General features: G+C 34.8%; 2 protein-coding genes across 2 annotated transcripts in view; both read right to left on the reverse strand.

The window, feature by feature from the left end:
* Positions 1–3,051: 3,051 nt before the first annotated feature.
* Positions 3,052–4,333, reverse strand: LOC129802648 (CD2 antigen cytoplasmic tail-binding protein 2 homolog). The gene is made up of 2 exons (XM_055848625.1): positions 4,106–4,333; positions 3,052–4,032 (listed from the first exon to the last, which is right to left on the reverse strand). Exons 1-2 carry the CDS (start codon positions 4,228–4,230, stop codon positions 3,144–3,146), a joined length of 1,014 nt encoding a protein of 337 aa, XP_055704600.1. The 5' UTR covers positions 4,231–4,333; the 3' UTR covers positions 3,052–3,143.
* A 6,725-nt stretch (positions 4,334–11,058) lies between these two features.
* LOC129802640 (tyrosine-protein kinase receptor) overlaps positions 11,059–19,397 on the reverse strand; it is a 52,805-nt gene continuing 44,466 nt past the window's right edge. The window contains exons 6-11 of the mRNA XM_055848614.1: positions 18,413–18,901; positions 18,085–18,345; positions 17,358–18,021; positions 17,193–17,294; positions 15,742–17,129; positions 11,059–15,655 (exon numbers count right to left, since the gene is read on the reverse strand). Of these exons, the coding sequence (XP_055704589.1) occupies positions 15,341–15,655; positions 15,742–17,129; positions 17,193–17,294; positions 17,358–18,021; positions 18,085–18,345; positions 18,413–18,901 (3,219 nt within the window). The 3' untranslated portion in view covers positions 11,059–15,340. The remainder of the gene's footprint in view (positions 15,656–15,741; positions 17,130–17,192; positions 17,295–17,357; positions 18,022–18,084; positions 18,346–18,412; positions 18,902–19,397) is intronic.

A 19,397-nucleotide genomic window follows, 5' to 3' on the forward strand; every position in this document is an offset into this window, starting at 1 on the left:
AGAATAAAACTTTCATTTCTTTTATTAAGGTGAAATTGGTGTAAATATTCCAACAATGTATTGAAGAACTCTGGCCAAAAACTATTGTTTGTTCATGGATTTCTTTAAAAAAGTTAAATGGTTTTGTTCTGACACTTCTGACTAGGGGAAAGTACTCTCCCTTCGAACGTTCATGCCTTCGAATAATGTGAATTTTCTTTTACTTTTCCTAGGAGACTTACACATTTCTATTAAATATTAGTTGGCTTATCATCAATTGTTGATAATTCCATGATAATTTAGTGAAAATCACTTACGAAAAACAAAAAAAATTCACATTATTCGAAGGCATGAACGTTCGAAGGAAGAGTACTTTCCCCTACTTTTACTCCGCGCGAAATTCGTTCTACTGCGGATTTATTGAAAAGAAATCTCCTACGAGTAGGGGGAAGTAGGGCACATTTAAAAGTGGGATTTTTCTCCTAAGTTTAACACTTTGTAAAACCCTAACTAAAAGTGTCACGGAGGGGCCCCAAGTGGCAGCCGCTGCCATTTATTGAATTTTACATAATATTTTGATATTTTTACTTATATTTAAACATTTGGAGCTTTAGTCAGTTCTTTTCTGGTGTTTGAATCAGAAATTTCATCTCCTTGGGTACTGTATCTAAAGATTTTTAACCATTCAATGTTTTCATCTTTATCAGAATCATGGAGTAAGGAAAAGTGGTGTGCCTCTGAATGCGGCAGCCTTTTTTCTCTTATTTTTCAAAGCAAAAAATTCTACTTTATGAACAATAATAGTTAATATTATTAACTCTTTCGCGTCACACTTTTATTCAGCAGATGAATTTATGTAAAATTGAGTTTTTCCTAATGCTTTATGATCAAATATAATAGTTCAGAGAGGAAAAAAAAATTCCATTGCGTGAAAACTCGGAAAAACCCCGGGTCATATATGACCCTATTGTCCTCAAGGGAAGTGTACATACCATTTTCAAAATCTATATCACGGGCTTTTTAAGAGTTTTTTTTGCTTGAAGTTACTAATTTGGCCAAAACCATGGCAAACTGGATTGTCTTGATGAACACTGTACTCCTGGTGTTCAAGGAATCTTCCTCGTAATCCCTTGAACAGTCACTGTCACAATAGTTTGAGTGGTATTTGGCAAAAATAAACTTATCCACATATTTATTCACACACAATACAATTGCACAATATGAGACGCTTGCAGAATACTCTAAAATATTGCAAAATATGTTATAATTCATCAGATATAAGATGAAATGTCCAGGAGCAAGATGTCCCACCTGCATTACACAAAGAAAAACAATGTCCCAACTACATTTCGCTGCAGGTTTGGGACGAAAACACTGTTACCCTTGGGGACTATAGGGTCATATATGACCCGGAAAATTCTACACGCTTTTCTGGAAAATTGAGAGTAATTTATTATATCAAAATATGCAATATACAATCTTTGGATATTCTATTTTGTATTTCCAAAGAACTTTTTGCTGAAAAAAATAAATGAATATAAAAAATTTTGAAAAAGAAAAGTCATTTCACAAAGTTCGAAATTCGTGATTTTTGATCTCAAATATTTTCTTTTCCTGAATATCTGGAGTCTTGAGAAAATTAGCCAAGAATCTTACATCCTTCTATTATGATGTCGTGCACAAACAGATAAATTTCAATTAATGTAAATAGTCAAAAGAAATTGTTTTTTCCCCGGGTCATATATGACCCTAATGACGCGAAAGAGTTAAGGACGATTGGAACACCGGTGTCCCATAAAGAAAATAATTTTTCCTGATTACCTAAAGTTATTTTTTCTTTATGTTTGTGCGTAATTGTAAAGTAGAAGGTTTGAAGGAATCTATAGGATATTTTTTTGGAAGTCTCCAGATATTTGCTATATAGTAATTTTTTAAGTTCAAAAATGAGGATTTTTCAAATTCTTATAATGAAAATTAATTTTAAATATTTTTTATACTTCCAATTTTCTTTAAGCAAAACCTTTTTGGGACAAGAAACTACAATACTCAAACATAATATTTTTCATTAGAGTGAAAATTATCATTCATTGGTATTGTCAGAAAAAATACTTAAATTTTTAGGCTATTTTTGTCCCTATCATTCATAGAGACAAAAAATACACCAAATCAGACTGTTGGCTTTTCGAAGACCAGACATAAGACCTCTTATTAGTTTTGTTCATTGGTTTAATTTTTATTGCTGATTTTCGGTCCGCGAAAACTGTCTCGACGTTAAAGGGTTAACTCTTTCCGGACCGCAGCATATGCTGCAAGCCAATTTCACAATTTTTAATCAAAAATATCTAAGCTCAGGAATTAATTGAGGTCCTGCAAAAAATATCTTACATTTGGACATCCTTATAGTTTGTAATCATCCACAAGAATCGGATTTTTATCAGTTCTGAATAATTAAAAAACAATATTTTTCACAGAACATGCATATGCTGCTTTGGGTACTACAGTCCCAAAAGAGACGAAAGAGTTAATTCTTGTCTTCTGATGAGTCGAATATCCGATTAAAAAATAGCTGTGTTTGGTGCTACCCCGTGTTTGATGGTACCTCAGTTTCCCCTACACACGATTATCGCAGTAAAGTTAATTTTTTTCTTTACAGTAAAATACAGTGTAAAATACGAGGTAAAATACTATCGATTAACGTTTAATTCTTGAATTTTCAAATAAGGAATTTGAAATCATTTTTTCACAGTGTAGGCATGAAGCATATGCATTCCTTATGGATTTTTTTTTAACTCTTTCCGGACCGCAGCATATGCTGCAAGCTAATTTCACAATTTTTTAATCAAAAATATCTAAGCTCAGGAATTAATTGAGGTCTTACAAAAAATATCTTACATTTGTACATCCTTATAGTTTGTAATCATCCACAAGAATCGGATTTTTATCAGTTCTAAATAATTAAAAAACATTGTTTTTCACAGAACATTCATATGCTGCTTTGGGTACTCAGAGTCCCAAAAGAGACGAAATAGTTAATTTAAATCGCTCAAAAAAATCAGAGTCAAATAAAACAAATTTTAATAATTAATACAGCAACTTTTATTGAACAATCTTTACCCAGAAGAACATACAAATGGAAAATGCGGGAAATATTCTTGTTGGAAAATTTAGAGATAGAGATCAAAATCAATGCGATTGGAAGTATAGAATTTTGTATCTTCTCGATCTTCTCCCACTTTCCTCACAAAAACTCCACTCTTGAAGTACCCCTCCTCATTCCACTTGGCCATCTGTTCAGTGGTGAAGGGTCCATGAAGTTCTGTGTCCTCCTGCTTCCACTTAAATTGCCACATCAGTGTATCATCCTCCTTTTTATCCTCCTCTTGAGTATCTTTCTTGCCTTTTTCTCCTGGATCCGGCTGTTTTTCGCTGCTATCAAAATTATCAGCAAACATGTCCAGTGCATCATCTGCACTTGCTGCAGATGCTGCAGGTTCAGTTGCCTTGCGAACGCGATTCTCAATGAATTCGTATGTCTCTTCGTAGATGTTCATGTTTCCTGTGCGAGTGAGGATGTCATTGCTGAGATGAGTGAGTCTCGTGACTACCTCAGCGGCCTCATCCACAATCCCAGCCTTTTTGCGCCTCCACCGTTCAGCTGAAGATATTTTGCTGTCCTTTCCGAGTCTCTGGAGGGTTTTCTTGACTGTTTCCCGGGGCTGCATCAATTCCAGAATCTTCTTGTAGCTGCCAATGAGGTCAAATTTGCCTGAACTACCATCCTCAGCTTCAGAGTCACTGGAATCTTCGCCGAGAGTGCGAATCTTAGAAGTTCCTTGAGACTCTTTGGACTGCTGAACTTTCACCCAATCAATGTTATCAAGCCAATTATCTGTGATCTCCTTGGTCTTATTCCAAACATAGTGCCCCTCTCGATCAAAGTGACCCTCTTCCATTTCCTCTTTCATGTTGAATGGTGTCAATTTGGTCTCCCCATCCATGCCGGCAGTGCCATCCTCCTCCCCCTCGATGTCATTTTCATCCAAAACATTGTACCTGGCGGATTCAACAGGGACCAAAGGATCCCTAGACAGTTACAAAGTATTAAAAATTTTAGCGAAAACCTCACTGTTCATCATCGGTCTCCTCCTCATCGGAATCAAGGGTGTGTTTCTTCCCAACATCAATTTTAACACTTTTCCGCTTTGATGGCGGGTCGAGCTCTTCCAGATCATCTAAATCCCGCTTAGACATGATGATAGGTTGCGTTCCCAGGCAAAAAAATTAAGAATTCTATAGATTTTTTGAAAAACTAGTCACCTCCTTTTTGAGCAAAACAAACAAACGTCAGAAAACGACTGGAAAGTGAGGTTATGTTACGGGAAAAGCCGCACTGGAATGGGACTGGAAGTTCGAAAACAGCATTTGAACCACATGCCGTTACAAATCCATATTTGATGCCACCGACACCATGTAAAGCCACGTAAGAATTGTATTTTTCTACTTATTGTAATTTTGACCTTGCTGATTTGAGTTCATATATTAAAGACAATATGTAGGAGATTCATAATACTTTTGTGCAAATAATGATAAGGAAAAGGGAAAAAGTGTGTGATGGTCCCGAGAAAAGTTAAGCAAAAAGCTTGAAGTAGCTTAAAAATATTTTAAAAAATCCCAGCCAATTCAGCAAGTTTGCAACTTTTAAAACTGATGAAATAATTGTACATGTAAAATGGTAACGTGTGGTATTTCTAGACAAGGTGCTTTTCGGGACATAATATGGGAATTTTGGGACACATAAAAAATCCTATAAATAGGGTAGGGTAGAGTAAGCCCTTTTCGCCACCTTAAGGTTTTGTACCCATGTAATTCTTACAATTTTTGTCGAAATAAAAAGAAATTTTCTGTACAAGTGCTTTGAAGCATTGTCTCTCTAATGAACCAGGAGACTTTCCGGGAATTTTTGGGCATCTAGTTGAAAAAATACATTTCGTGCAACAATGCATGTTTCAGTACTTTTCGCCACTTTATAAACACTTTTTCGCCACTGTGTAAGCACTTTTTCGCCACTTGTTTTTAATTGATTTTTAAGAAACAGCAGCTTTTGAAAACCCGCAAAAGTACATTGCACAGTACTTTTCTTATTTAACACCGATATTAGTCAATTATTAGAGTATTTCGAATGATTTTTTGCACATTTTTTGTTTGCGACAAAAATCAATTGACAATTACGTCTGTTTCAACTAAATTCCGCGAGGTACGCCACTTGTGAAATGCTTGGAAAAATGAGGTGCGAAAAGTACTTACACAACCGAAAAAGTAAGCCCTATTTCACCACATCCGTATTTCTTTATTTTTTGGAAAACATTATTAAATAAAATTATATTAGAGCGAAGCTTAGTTAATAACAAAGTGACTTTCAGTGAAAAAATATCAAATACTGTACTGCAAAAACATAAAATATTGCAAGACGATTTGTCTGAGCGTTGACAAGTTTATTAAGAACTCCATATTTTTTTGGTGACTGTTCACCTTGTCGACAATTTCTTCAATTAACTTGCAAATAATCTAGTCGGTGGAGCACCAGTTATGGTTTTCTGATCCGTTGGACTAGAGGTTACGAAGTAATAGTCATTTCGTAGTTCCATGAGCTCATAATTCCCTGAAAAAGTGATTTTATTTGTAGGTGGCGAAAAAGTGCTTACTGGCGAAAAAGTACTGACTCTACCCTAAGTGTGCCAAATTTCGGCATAGTTGCATGCAATCGTCAAAGTCTCAAGTTTGAAATGTAATACTTTAAATACAAATTGATTTCTTTTATTCTTTCTTCTGAAAGAGTGTTGCTTGGAACCTTGTAATGAGTTTACCGTCTCTATTTAGTCTAAAATCATTCTTAATACATTTTAAAATGAATAAAAATGTAGACATAGCTTGGTGTCCTATTTCGGCCACCTTCATTCTCATAGTTCCTTGCCCTTAGGGAATTCTTTCAATGTCTTTTTAACGTCATCTCGTTTGTCGAAGCTACATTTTTTGTTATTCTTTTGCATTGTATAATCTCTAGAGTACGTAAAATCTAAAAGTTCATGGAAATTCGAGGAACAAAAAGGTGGCCGAAATTGCAAGCTGGCCGGAATTTGGCACACTTACCCTATTTGTTTTCTAATTATTTTTAAGTTCTATATGAAATATTAAGCCCTTTACGTATCAGATAAAAATGAAACTTCTGAAATTTTATTTAATTTAAAGCGTGAAATACGCTCCCATAAAAAAAAGCGTCCCAGGTGAAATTTCCTTATTGATTCTTTGGGAAAATTTCACCATGTACCCAGTGAATTTTCACACAAAATTCTCGTACACTTCCCAAGTTGGGAATATCTTGAGAAATTACCCTATAAAGCTATGAAAAGTTCCGAAGGAAATCACAAGTAATTCTTTATGAATTTTCAGTCTTGGAAAATTCGTTAGTTTCTTAGGGAATTCCATTCCTAGAGAAATTTCTATAGGTTATTTCCTCTGAAATTTCTTGGGATTTGCCCCAGAAATGTCAATGTTTGCGTAGTGAATTTCCCCCCAAATATCTTCAAGAATTCCCTTATTGGAAATTTGAGGGGGATAACTGGAGAAATTACCCTTTGGAATGTGGGAATTTCCCAGCGAGATCACTGAAAATTCTGTTCGATTTTTCGTAATTAGAATTCCAACGAAATTCTCAAAGAATTCCTTGAGAATTTTCCATTGATTATTTTCTCTGATATTCCTTAGGATTTTCAATAGAAATTTCATTATTTGTGTAAGGAATTTTATCATAGAAATTTTCGAAGACTGTACCCATGGGAATACGTATTAAATCGGTGGAGAAATTACCTCGCTTAGAGGAAGAAATTTCCTAAGGAGATCGCAGTTATTTCCCAAGAACATTTTCATCTTCGGAAAAATGGGTAACTTCCTAGAGAAATTTTGATGATTTCTTGTAGAAATTTTCTCATGTCTTAAATAATTCCTTGGACTTTCCTACAGAACATTCTATGCTGACTTCGAGAAATTTCCCTTAGTATTCTACAAACATTTTGTATCATAGGAGTTTAGGTGGAATCAGTATTGAAATGTCCTTGGTTAACTATGGAAATTTCTTAAGAAGGTCCCCGAGGATTTACATGGGAAATATTCCCTTCGCTTTTCCGGATTTTTCAAAGTTTCCTCAAGATTTCTTGGGGAAATCCTTAGGAAATTTCCTATGGAGGAGGTATGAAAGATTCACTAGCTTGTCTCTGGAAAATTTATTTAATTTCATGGAAAAATTCATAGGAAATAATTTTTCACTTAAGAATGTACTTCAATTGAGATGTTTTTATTAGAAAAAAATCATATAGAACATCGAATACTCAAGTGAAAATAGTAAAACTTGTAGATAAAAGTCTGGGAACATTCATAGAAAATTCCCAACAGAGGCAGGGAAAGTTCAATAGGATTTCTCAGAGAAATCCATATGAAATTAATTTTCATTTAAGGATATACTTCAGTCGAAATGCTTTTATTTGGAAAAATTTATATATAACATCGAATACTTTCGTGAAAGTAGTAAAATTTCGTAGAGAAAAAGTTGAGAAAATTCCTAGTGAAGTCCCAACAGAGACATGAAAAATTCAATAGGATTTCTCAGAGAAATCCATATGAAATTAATTTTCATTTAAAGATATACTTCAGTCGAGATGCTTTTCTTGGAAGCAGTTTATATAGAAAATCGAAGAGTAAAATATGGATATAATATTTCAAGCAAAGAATTTAGGAAGAAGTATAGGGAATATCTCCACATAGACTGGGAAAAATCAATAGCATATCTCAGGGAAGTTTCTCGCGTATAGAAAATTAAAATTAAAAATAGGAAAAAGGTAAATTATAAGATAAATGAAAATAAAAGATAAATAAAAAATAATTGTAAGAAAATAAAAAAGAAAAATAAAACAACAAAAAAATATAATAAAAAAAAATTAAAATAAATTTACCTTTTGAATTGCCAGGGATATCCAAGGAAAGTTCCACATGGAAGTGAGTATAAAATTCTGAAATTTTTCCTGGAGATTTACTTGGGAAAAGTCCCCCATTTTCCCTACATTTGAACTAAATTTTATGGGAAAATTTTGAGATGCACGTGGGGATAATTCATCAGGCTTTCCCGGGTATATCCAATTCCCTCAGTTTTTCAGGAATTTTACTAAGATTTTTCTGGAAAATCTATGGGAATTTTCCTTCCTTAGTAAAGTGGGAAGAAGTTCACCAACCTCTCCTAGGAATATCCCTTGGAAAAATTACCCAGTTTTCCGGTTGTCTTTTCGAGATTTCTCCAGGAAATCTATAGGAAATTTCCTCGAAAAAGTGGGAAAAATTCAATGACCCTCCCCGGCTATATCACTGGAAAAGATCTCACAGTTTTCCGGAAATATCATAAAGATTACTTTCAGAAATCTATGTGAAAAGTTCCCCCAAGGATGGGAACTGTACCTAAGGATTAGATTAGATTAGATTACAGTGGGGGCGGTTCCTCTCGGAACCGCTGCACCCAGGCCTCCTTTTGGGCCCATTATGCATCCCCGTTGTACCTAGGGATAGTGCGTAACACTCCTTTGCAGCTTTCCTTTATGACCTCTCTAAGAATTCACTGGGTACAAGAAAAGGAATTTTCACCTGGGGAATGGGTGACATTCTAAATATTTTCTTAGGGAATTTCATATGAAACGGTGGGGACATTTTTTATAGGGTTGTTTTCGATTTACAGTTCCCGCTCTCTAATCCGGATCGGCGTAATCCGGACGAGTTATCGACGGTTACATTTAAAATAATTTAGAGGTCATGTATGCATGTGTGTTCAGCAATGAAAATGAATTATCCTGTGATGTTTTTGTTTAATAAATTATGTATAATAGCATAGAATTCTCTAATTATATTTTTTTAATCTTATTTAAAACTTTTATTCTAATTTTACAAAATAAACCTTCTATTATATTTTCGAGACGTTGAACAAATTCAAAAAATCCATCCGGATTACGAAGCGGACATCTGTCATATTGTCTCCCAATCATCCGAATAACGAAGCGGGCACTGTAAGTCACTTTAAAAGTGAGATTTAAACAAAATTTTTATGAAAGAGTGAATTTTAGAATTTCTACTAAAAAGGTACAGTAGACTCTCACTCAATCGGCTCTTTTTGAATCGGGCGTCAAATTTTGTTGACAATTTTCACGTTTAATTGAAGCTAATTCGCTCAAATTCGCTGTAGTTCTTCCTATTTTATCGTGATTCTTTATACAGTAGACTCTCTCTCAATTGGGAATATTGGGTGAGATGTCATCCAGTTTATCGATAGATTTGGGCATCAAAGCCTTTGTAAATTCCACAAAAAGTGCTCAATTATAAATAATCACGATAAAATAGGAAGAACTATAGCGAATTTGAGCGAATTAGCTCCATAATTAAGCGTGAAAATTGTCAACAAAATTTGACGGCCGATTGAAAAAGAGCCGATTGAGTGAGAGTCTACTGTAATTGAGCGCTTTTTGTGGAATTTACAAAGGCTTTGATGCCGAAATCTATCGCTAAACCGGATGACATTTCGTCCCATATTCCCGATTGAGAGAGAGTCTACTGTAAATAATCAGGCTCGATGAAATTTTTTTGCATAATCGCGACTTTTGTCTGTCCCGAAATACCCAACTGTCCCGAAATATACCACTCTTACTTCTTTACATTTTTGCTATTTTGTATAAAAATGATGAATATTTCAACTTTTTTCAATAATAATCTTATTCAGGATAGCATAAGGAACATAAATATTTATATCAACAAAGAAAAAAAATATTTGTGAAGTCGTTAAGCTGTTTGAGAAACTTAAAAGTGCTAAAAAGTGTCCCGAAATACCACATGTTACTACGCAAAAGGAAAGCAAAAGGTAAAACAAATATTTAGCAAAAAAATGAAACTAATGAAAATGATATTAAAACAAGAAGCATTTTATGACAATTACGTATATATTTGTGTAATTTATTTTTATACATATCTATCCTGCATTTAATCCAGTTTTATCTATCATTATCCTCCCCCACAAATCCCCGAAAAACAGACTTTATCCATTCATATCTTTAATAGTTCTCAGCTTGAGCTGATCACAAGTTCTCATTCAACATTTATTAAATTTTTATCACTACAATAAAAGTGTATATAGTGTGATTTTTCTTCATTTCTTCATTCTTTTTTTTTAATATATAATAATTTTATGTATAAATATATTTTATTAATAGTTAAAGCATTTTATGTTTCTCTCCATATTATTTTTTCACAACAAAACAATTAATTAAAGTGATTATTTTTGTAGTGTTTTTTTTTCTTTAACTCTTTTTCTTTGTTATTTTCCTCATTATTCTATTTCTCACTTAGAATTTCTGTCTGAGATTTCTGACTTTTTTCTCTTTTGTTTTTCTTTTATTTGCATCTCTCTTTATTAGTTGCAGTGTACGTGTCATACAAATTCTATTTATTAAGTACTTTTATCTTCCGCTACTTTAATGAGTATTCAATAAATTTTGTGTATCAGTATCTTAATATTTTATCCACTTTGCTGTAATTCATTTTTGTCTTAATATCAATTAATCAAATACAAAAACAGTTTCTCTGAGATTATCTTTTCAGTTTGTCTTTTGTTTTTCTATTCTTTCAATTTGTGAAAAACTAAAGTGAGAAAAATATCAAATTGAACTAAGATTTTGGAGGGATCCCTAGGCGAAAACAAATTAACTATTTGTTTTAATAAATGTAAATTTACTACTAAAATAGTCACAAAAAAGTTGAGTAAATAATTCTACAAAAAAGCGAAAATAAAGCCACAACACAATACAACAGTCTTATCTTCATCAATTTTTCACACTATATTTATTTTATTTGTTTTACCTACCAAAAAAAAATATCGTGCATTTTCATCGCTATAATTTGTGTAGAAACACAACAAATTTTTTTTATTTTCTCAAAATTGAGCAAATAAATCTATTAAATTTCTGCTAAAAATAGTTATTACTTTTTTTACAATCTCTCTTTTATTTGTTTTCTCAAAAATATGGACTCAAATATTTATTTCTATCAACTATCTCTTTCATTTCTCTTTACTAATAATTTCGTTGCTAAATGAGACGACTTTATATCTCTCTCAAAAAATTATTCTTTTTTTGTCTTGTTATTGCAAGTGATGTACATTTTTTTTTCAATTTATCATAACTTTTAGTTATTCTTCTTTCACATTATTATTAATTTTGAATTGATTTTTTCAAAAGAATTAGGGAGATTTTTAGGGAGAAACTCAAAATTGAATTAAAGTTTAACACAGATCAATTAGTAAATTCAGGGCATTTTTTGCAATAAAAAGGCTGTAACTTAATGGAATACACAGGAATAAAACAATAGATAGAAAAAAAATATTTCGAAAATTGTTCGTAAATGTTTGTCAATTCTCACTGGGAATTTACGAAATGTTCGGCAATCGTATAACCCACAAAAAAGTTCGCAAAAGTTTGTACTTTTGCACAAGCATTGATCGTAACACAAACTCTTGACGAACATTTTTTGTTATTTTGCAAATATTTGTTCGTATATTTTTGTTTGTCCAGCAAAATTTTGCGAACAAATGACAAACTATTACGAACGTTATTCTGTGCTTTTATAGACATTTACGCGCAAATGTTTGTAAGTAACAAGAAATGCTCGTCAAGTGAACGAACAAAGTTTGTGTAAAAATGACAGCTTTTACGAACTTTTTAATAGTTTTATGATTTACGAGCATTTAGTAAGTTTCTACTCGAAATTCACAAACATTTTCGAACTATTTTACGATTTTTTATCCTGTATACAGAAATAATGGTTCTTTTCTATAATAGTTAAAGTGCTTATAATTATTCTGCTCAGGTTAAAACTCATTGAACATTAATTTCCTAAAATTCATAGTAAAAATTTTATAGTTGAAAAGTGTGTTTTTTAAAGGAAATGAAAACGAATTTACAAAATTTACCAGCTTAAAAATGGACCTTTTCCCCGATTTGTTCTGAATTTAAAATAAGACGACGATAGACGCACAAGAGCAGGCATAAAAGGAGATGAGAAAAAAATCAATTTTAATTTAAGAAATATTCTAAAATAAAAATTGTAGAAAATTTTAAAAAGCTGTAGACCCAAATTGCCATTTAAGCTGAGGCACACACACCATCAAAGCTAATTTGATACGTTAATTTAAATGATTTTCTTTGTTCTATAAATTCACATGATATTCTGTTAAAAATAAATATAGAGATACCAAGAAAATAAATAAGAAAGACCATTATGATCACTGTTTTTTAAAAAGACAATCTCAACTTTTCCTGTCTGTTAAAAAAGTGAAAATATCTTGGATGAAGAATAAATGGAGTTGTTGTACGGTTCATGACTGAATTTCTAGTTATAGAGGAGACTGGTCTGAATTAGCCTACAAATGTATTTTTTTTTTCTCGGCGAATAATTTATGAAAAATTTTTGAAGCGGACTGATATACATTTTAATGAATAATAAAGGAGTTGTTTATTTTGAACAAATATATGGTTTACTTAATATTCATTTTAAGGGAAACTATAATATCCTATTGTCTATTTCTTTAAGTCCAAATTCCCGAACGTAACTAGTCAGAACTAGTTACTGTCTATTTCGTTTGTTTATTGCCTGGGAAATCAGAAATTTAATCATGGCCAAAACTAATTATTTTGTACAACACTCCAACTTGTATTAATCCTACACACTTTTATAAAATATATTAACCAGTAACCCGTCAAAAACTTAATGTAGTTGGTTATGCCCGTGACTTTGGATTCTGGATAATTCTGCTACAATTCCCTTTAAATTAATTTTTTTTGTCTGGTTTTACTCGTGAATTTTATCGCTGAAGTTGTAAAAATGAAAGATTCCCAAGAAAAGTTTTGCAAGTCTAGGCGCAGACTTAGGATAAAGTGGCTGAATTAAAATAACACTTTTGCTTTGGAGAGACTTGGGATCGACTGAGAAAGTGGCGGAAGATCGACAAACGTGAGGACTGGTAACCTGGCTTGGCTGCCCTAGGCTCGCGACCCCGATAGGTATAAGCGGTAGATAAAATGAATGAATGAGTCAATGTGTTGTAAAAAACATTACAACTTGTATTATTAATATTATTTTGTTGCAGAACGTAGTAAGGATTTAAGATTATACCGGTTAGACTAACCAAACATGGTATCCACCTTATTTTTCTTTTATTCAATCTATAAGAAACGTATACTTTTTAACTGATGGGCTTATGAATCTGAATCAATTTGAAAGGTTGTATACTGGGCTCGACTTATCGATTCATTTTAAACGTACATTTACTTTTTCAAAGTTTTAGCCTCTGATTGGTATGTGTATATTAATGTTCAATGTGTTTTAATCGCAATATGAATAGAAGAATTCCGATTGAAATCTCGAAAACCAAAAACCCGAATGGCTCAAAATCCCGAAAAGCCAAAATTCCGCAAAAGTCCAATAGCCAAAATCGAAAATTCTTAAAAGTACCATAGCCGGTATCAACTGCCACGATTGCACATCTATTTGCTGGAGGCAAAGGAAAATTTTCTGTGTTTTGGGAAATCATTCCATACATCATCCTTTGATCAAAATCCTGTCAGGATTTTGATCAGTTGGGATTTTGATTTTTCGAGGTTTTGGCCCATTCGGGAGTTTAATTTTTCGGGATTATGGCTCTTAGGAATTTTGGCTCATTCGGAATTTTTACTATTCTGGATTTTGGCTTTTCGAGATTGTGACCTATTCAAAGTTTTGGCTTTTCGAAATTTTGGCTTTCAGAATTTTAACCTATTCAAGATTTTATCTCTTCAGGATTTTGGCCCATTCGGGATTTTGACCTTTCGGAATTTTGTCTTTTCGAGATTTTGGCTTTTAGAATTTTGACTCATTTGTGATTTTGACCCATTCGGGGTTTCGACTATTGAAGATTTTGGCTTTCTAGATTGTGACCGGCACCAGAATATAACATTAGCAAATGATAAAATAGCATGTCTAGGTCTCAAGGTTTTATGATCTGAATTTTTTAAAAATTAGTTATTCTATAATAAACGAAACGAGTATAGATTTTACTACTATAGCTCTTTTTTAATGAACATGTTGATAACTTTTAAAACAAATACTGTAAAATATAGAAAAAAAATGTTTCTCAGCGGAAATGTTTAGATAAATTTTTGAAATGTCCATTGTGCGTCCAAAAACTTAAATTCAGCAATATTTAATTATTTATAATTTATTTTAAAGAATTAAGGCAAATGATCTCCCATCTTTTGCAAAGAATCCCTTCAAATGAATATTTTTGCCGATGTGACCCAGCACAACAGGACTGAATTTTTATGAAAACATTCTTCTCTAAATCCCGAAAGCATAGTTTTTTAGATAGTTTCTTTGCAAATCAATCTTGAAAATGAAACTTAATTATTATTCGATCTTTTCTTTCCTTGAATATTCATGCATGAAGACAGACAAGAATAATAAAAGAAATTCTTTTTAACATTGAAGTGTAACAAAAAATTATAGTTTTTTAATCTTCTGATAAAAGTTACTTAGTTACTAAGAAATTGTTGGTGTTTTTTTTTGTGTTTGAGCAAGATTTTGGTATTTTACTCTGTTAAATCTATTTTGAGAAAGTAAAGTGAAATTCCTGCCATGAATCTCCGTGTGAAAGTTTTTCTTTTTTTCTGAGTTTTATAATTTTGTTATATAGTTTCACTATCAAATCTTATACTTTACATAGGTTTTTCGTTACGAAATACTTCAATTAATTATGATTATATCAGATTTCCACATAATTCTTTTTTTTGTTTAGCAATTTACCTCTCTCTTCACTTTTTTTTCACTTGAAAATTTCTCGTCTAAATTTGAATAGTTTTTTCTCCATAATTTTTCATGATACAAATTTATAAGATTTATATTTGATAAACAGACACAACATATTTCTCAATTTATAATTTCACTGCAATTTAAATTTACTTTTCCATCTCACCTCTTGTCAATTGGGGTTTATCATTGAAAAAGAAAGTTTTCACTTTGAATAAATATTACTTTAACTGATCTTTAACACTAATTTTCTTTTTTTTTTTGTTCTAACATCACACGAATTTCACGCAATTTTCTCGTCCTTTTTTTACACAGTTTTATGACTAGGATTTTTTCATACTATAAATTCACAACGTTTCTCACAATCTTGAGATCTATCTTACCACCTTTTTTTTGGTTCAATATTCATCTGAACCTTTTCAGACTATCACTATGTACAAGAGCTTTAGCAGCTTATTTCTGAATGATTCTCTTTGTAACGCTCACTGAAGCCCTGAATTGTGAATGGACCAGCTTTATCTTTAGCTGGCGGTGCTGCTGTGGTTCCCGCAACCCCATCAGCCATCCTTACGTTAGCGTAGGACGTGCCCTGGATAGCCAAAGTGGCCGGATCCAGGGTGATGGGTGGCGGAATGATGTCCTGTGGTTTCGTAACGCCATCCGTGCTGATTGGATGAGCCAGAGGCGGTCCAAAGGACATTGGTGGACACGTCGTTGTCGGAGTCTGTTGAGGGGTGTCCAGACTTATGAGTTTATCAACCTTAAGAGAAAAACCATAAGAAAATGTAAATATAAAATTTTTCCAACAATATTCAGAAGTGGGATAGTGGGGATAGTGATGCTCACCGGCGGACCATTAGGCGGCGGTGCATCAGGCGGCGTCACAACAGTGCCCACGGCGCATTCAGCTGCAGGATGGGATGGTGCTGATGAGAATGAAGTCTCCCAGCAACCGTCCGTTGGAGGAGGTCTTGGGACAGCCGGAGATGTAGTACAGGGAGATGTGTAGGTGGCTGCTGTCTCAGACAGAGTAACTCCAGTAGCCTCAGACAGCAATCTCTCAGCTGCTCCCCTTGGTCCAGGTAATGGTATCAAGTAGTCTGATGATGATGGCACCTGGAGGCAGAAGTCATCATTGGGTGGCCGCATAATTGTCTGATCTCGCTCAGAAGATGGGGGCCTAAAGAAATTTGGCAGAGGTGCATTCATAACTTCAGGTTCTTGTGTGCAAGCTGTCAATCTCTCTAGTAGATTTGAGAAAGATGGTCTCTCTTCAGGTGATGGACTCCAGCAGTCAGCCATGATACGGTAGATAGGTGATGGACACCCTGGAGGTGCATCTAGACGTCCACCACCTGTTACCAGCTGCATTACATCTCTATTGGGCAGACCAGTGTAAGGCATCAGCCCAAGACTGAATACTTCCCAGAGAAGGACTCCGAATGACCAGACGTCTGTCTTGGAAGTGAATATTCCATCGAGGAAAGCCTCAGGAGGCATCCATTTGATAGGGAGCATCGCCTTTCCTCCTTTTCTATAATAATCAGATCTGTATATATCCCTAGCCATGCCAAAGTCAGCTATTTTCACCACACGTCCAGGTCCTTTACTGCTCAACAGACAATTCCTGGCTGCAATGTCTCTGTGGATAAAACGTTTGCTCTCCATGTATCGACATCCCTTGGCCACATCCAAAGCACAAAAGACAAGGTCTTTCATTGTTAGTGGTGAGGGTCGTTCGGGCTTATTTCGCCCTTCTCTCAGGAAATTCTTGAGATCACCTCCAGCTAGCAGTTCCAGTACAATGAAACGCGGATGCCGATCAAAGCATACGCCAATCAGATGTACAATATTGGGATGGTTAAATTTAGCCATAATAGCAGCTTCCATAAGGAAGTCTGCCTCAGCCTGACCAGTTGACATTTCTGGAAGTGTCTTTACAGCAACTGGCATTTCAATGGCATCTCCATCGCGATGCTTATAGAAGCCTTGGTAAACTTCTCCAAAAGCACCCTGTCCTAGGGCCTTCATGAGTCTCAAGCTTTCTCTAGCCACCTGCGGTAGGGTCTTAACATCAATATTCCCATTGAGAATTCCATCACATCCATAGTTTGGATTGAAATTCGTAAGAGCTGAGTCATCTGCTGTATTTCGAAGTCGACTCAGCTGTAGATCCTGTTCCAGCAGCATCTTGTGACGCAGTGTGGCCTGCTTCTTGCGTTGATATCGATTATCTGAAAGAGACAAGTTGATGGTACATAGGTCTTTGAAGCAAAAATTTGATTGTGAAAGCTTACAGAGCATAAAGATGAGTCCTGTAAGAGCTGCTAAGAGCAGCATGGTGACTACAACGAAGAAGACTATGAGGTATTGGAGAGGAATATCATGTTCTTTGAGTACTGAAAATTGAAAAAAAAGCTGGTAATTAGATACCCTATAAAAATATTCTATGCTATGCTTACATTCACATGCCGTGAGGTTGTCTCTCTTGAGACCCCAGCCTTCAGGACAGATACAGGCGACTAGGGAGCGATATTCATCGAGGGCCACGCAGCGATAATCACAGCCGCAGCCCTGAATGGCGGGAATAATGACTACGGCACCAGGCCCGCTATTGGCGCCTACATATACCCTTGATAGTTCCGGAACACTCCGTTTCCACCCAATAAAACTCGATCCACCCTGACCATTGCTTGAATTGCTGAGAATATCCCCACCAGAATATCCTCCACCTCCGCCACCTGTTAAACACCCACCGCCACCACCACCGAAACCCCCCTGACCGTGTAGCCCACGAGTAGGGTAGCAGGGTAAACCACCACGACCACCTTCAAGCAATGAGGCGCCAAAGCGGGAATCAAGCGCCGAGTCATCCTTCGCACGCCATCCACCGCCTGGCCCAGCTGCCTTATGAATCTCCCCATGGATCTCTCCTGACACTTCTTTCAGTTCATCATCAACACCTTTACCATGCTGCAGATCATCATCAAGATACCGTCCTATTCCCAGGCCACCACCACCTCCAGCCACAACCAAAGGAACGGCCACAGCGGCTGCATTTACTAGGAATACAAACGTGCCTCCACCTCCGCCTCCAGCTCCGTCTTCTATCACAATATTCTTTACCTTGAGAAAAGAAGAGAATCTTTTGAATTACTACTATATAATCGCATAAAAAGATTTACTTACTTTATGTGTCTTGGATGTATAACGTTCATCGTCCCGGGAATCAGAGATAGGCTCACAGCTCTCATCTCTGTATCCCATGGATTTTATACAAGCATGTTCTCCACTTTGTCCCACAAGTACGAAAATTTCCTCATCTTTGTGGAGTTCTATCACTGTGACAGCCATTGCACCACGAGAAGAACCTACACCGCCTGAACCTAGACCTCCTCCGGCACCTTTTGCTACAATTGTATAATACCCTTCGCTGGGAACACGCCAGATCTGCAAAATATAATTTAAGATTGTGTTTAGTCTTTATTCAGGGACCATTAGTACGGTTCTGTCTTACCTGAACTCCTTTATGGGGAGAAGAGTCAATAACACGGACACTATTCAGAGTCTCAGTGGTATTGTAAAATCCAAGACAATCCGAAGAACTAGGTCCTAGTATCCCTTTAACACCACACGTTCCTAACTCTAAAACGGTTTTGTCAATAAAGTCCGTGTGTGGCTGTTTGGGCAACCCAACTCTTGGATCCCAGTAGTTATACCCATGCAAATGATCAAGTGGTATGTTAAGCCCGAAGCATTCAGGGCTCAAACTAAAGTCATCGATGGCAACATCCGAGAAGATTCTCATGCCCATCCGAGCTTCAAACTGTAGGTAGTATTTTGTGGTAATGTTGGGCATTATGGCTTCAACGCGAACCCATCTTGGACCCTGATTCTTTGAGCTCCACCACAGTGTTGTAGTTACATTTTCTTTGTCCTTGATCTCAACCACAGACAAATTGATGCTTCCCGGATTCAGAGCATACTGGTGAACGTAGAAGCGAATCTGTATACAAAAGGTATAATAAAAAAAATATGTATTTCAAGTTTTTCTTAGAATTCTTCCTTTATTTGAAAGATTTCATCACTCATTTCATAGAAGGTTTCATAGACTGAACAGCTATATTCTTATAAAATTTATTCACTTTATCTCATGCATGAATTTTTGTCGTCTGATAAAAGATTGTTACTTCTTAGAAATATTTTGTATCTCTTTGAGAAATTCTTGGAAGTTAGTCAATTGATCTCTCTCAGAGGATTCTTTGCAAAGTTTTGAAATCTTAGTTAGGAATAGAGCCAGTTTTTGAGTATACAAACAGCACATTTTTTTTCTTATTTCTTTTATCATTCTTGCAACCTAAATTCCACGCAAGTAAATATACATGTGGTTAACATGATGCAAAACTTTAGCATCTGAATGGAGCATATATTTTTATTAAATAAAATAGCTTTAGGGGGAAGTGGGGAACCTTTGAATTGGGACATCTTTGAAATTGAGCCTT

Source organism: Phlebotomus papatasi, chromosome 2 (assembly GCF_024763615.1).
Source record: "Phlebotomus papatasi isolate M1 chromosome 2, Ppap_2.1, whole genome shotgun sequence".
In the NCBI taxonomy this organism is placed as follows: Eukaryota; Metazoa; Arthropoda; class Insecta; order Diptera; family Psychodidae; genus Phlebotomus; species Phlebotomus papatasi.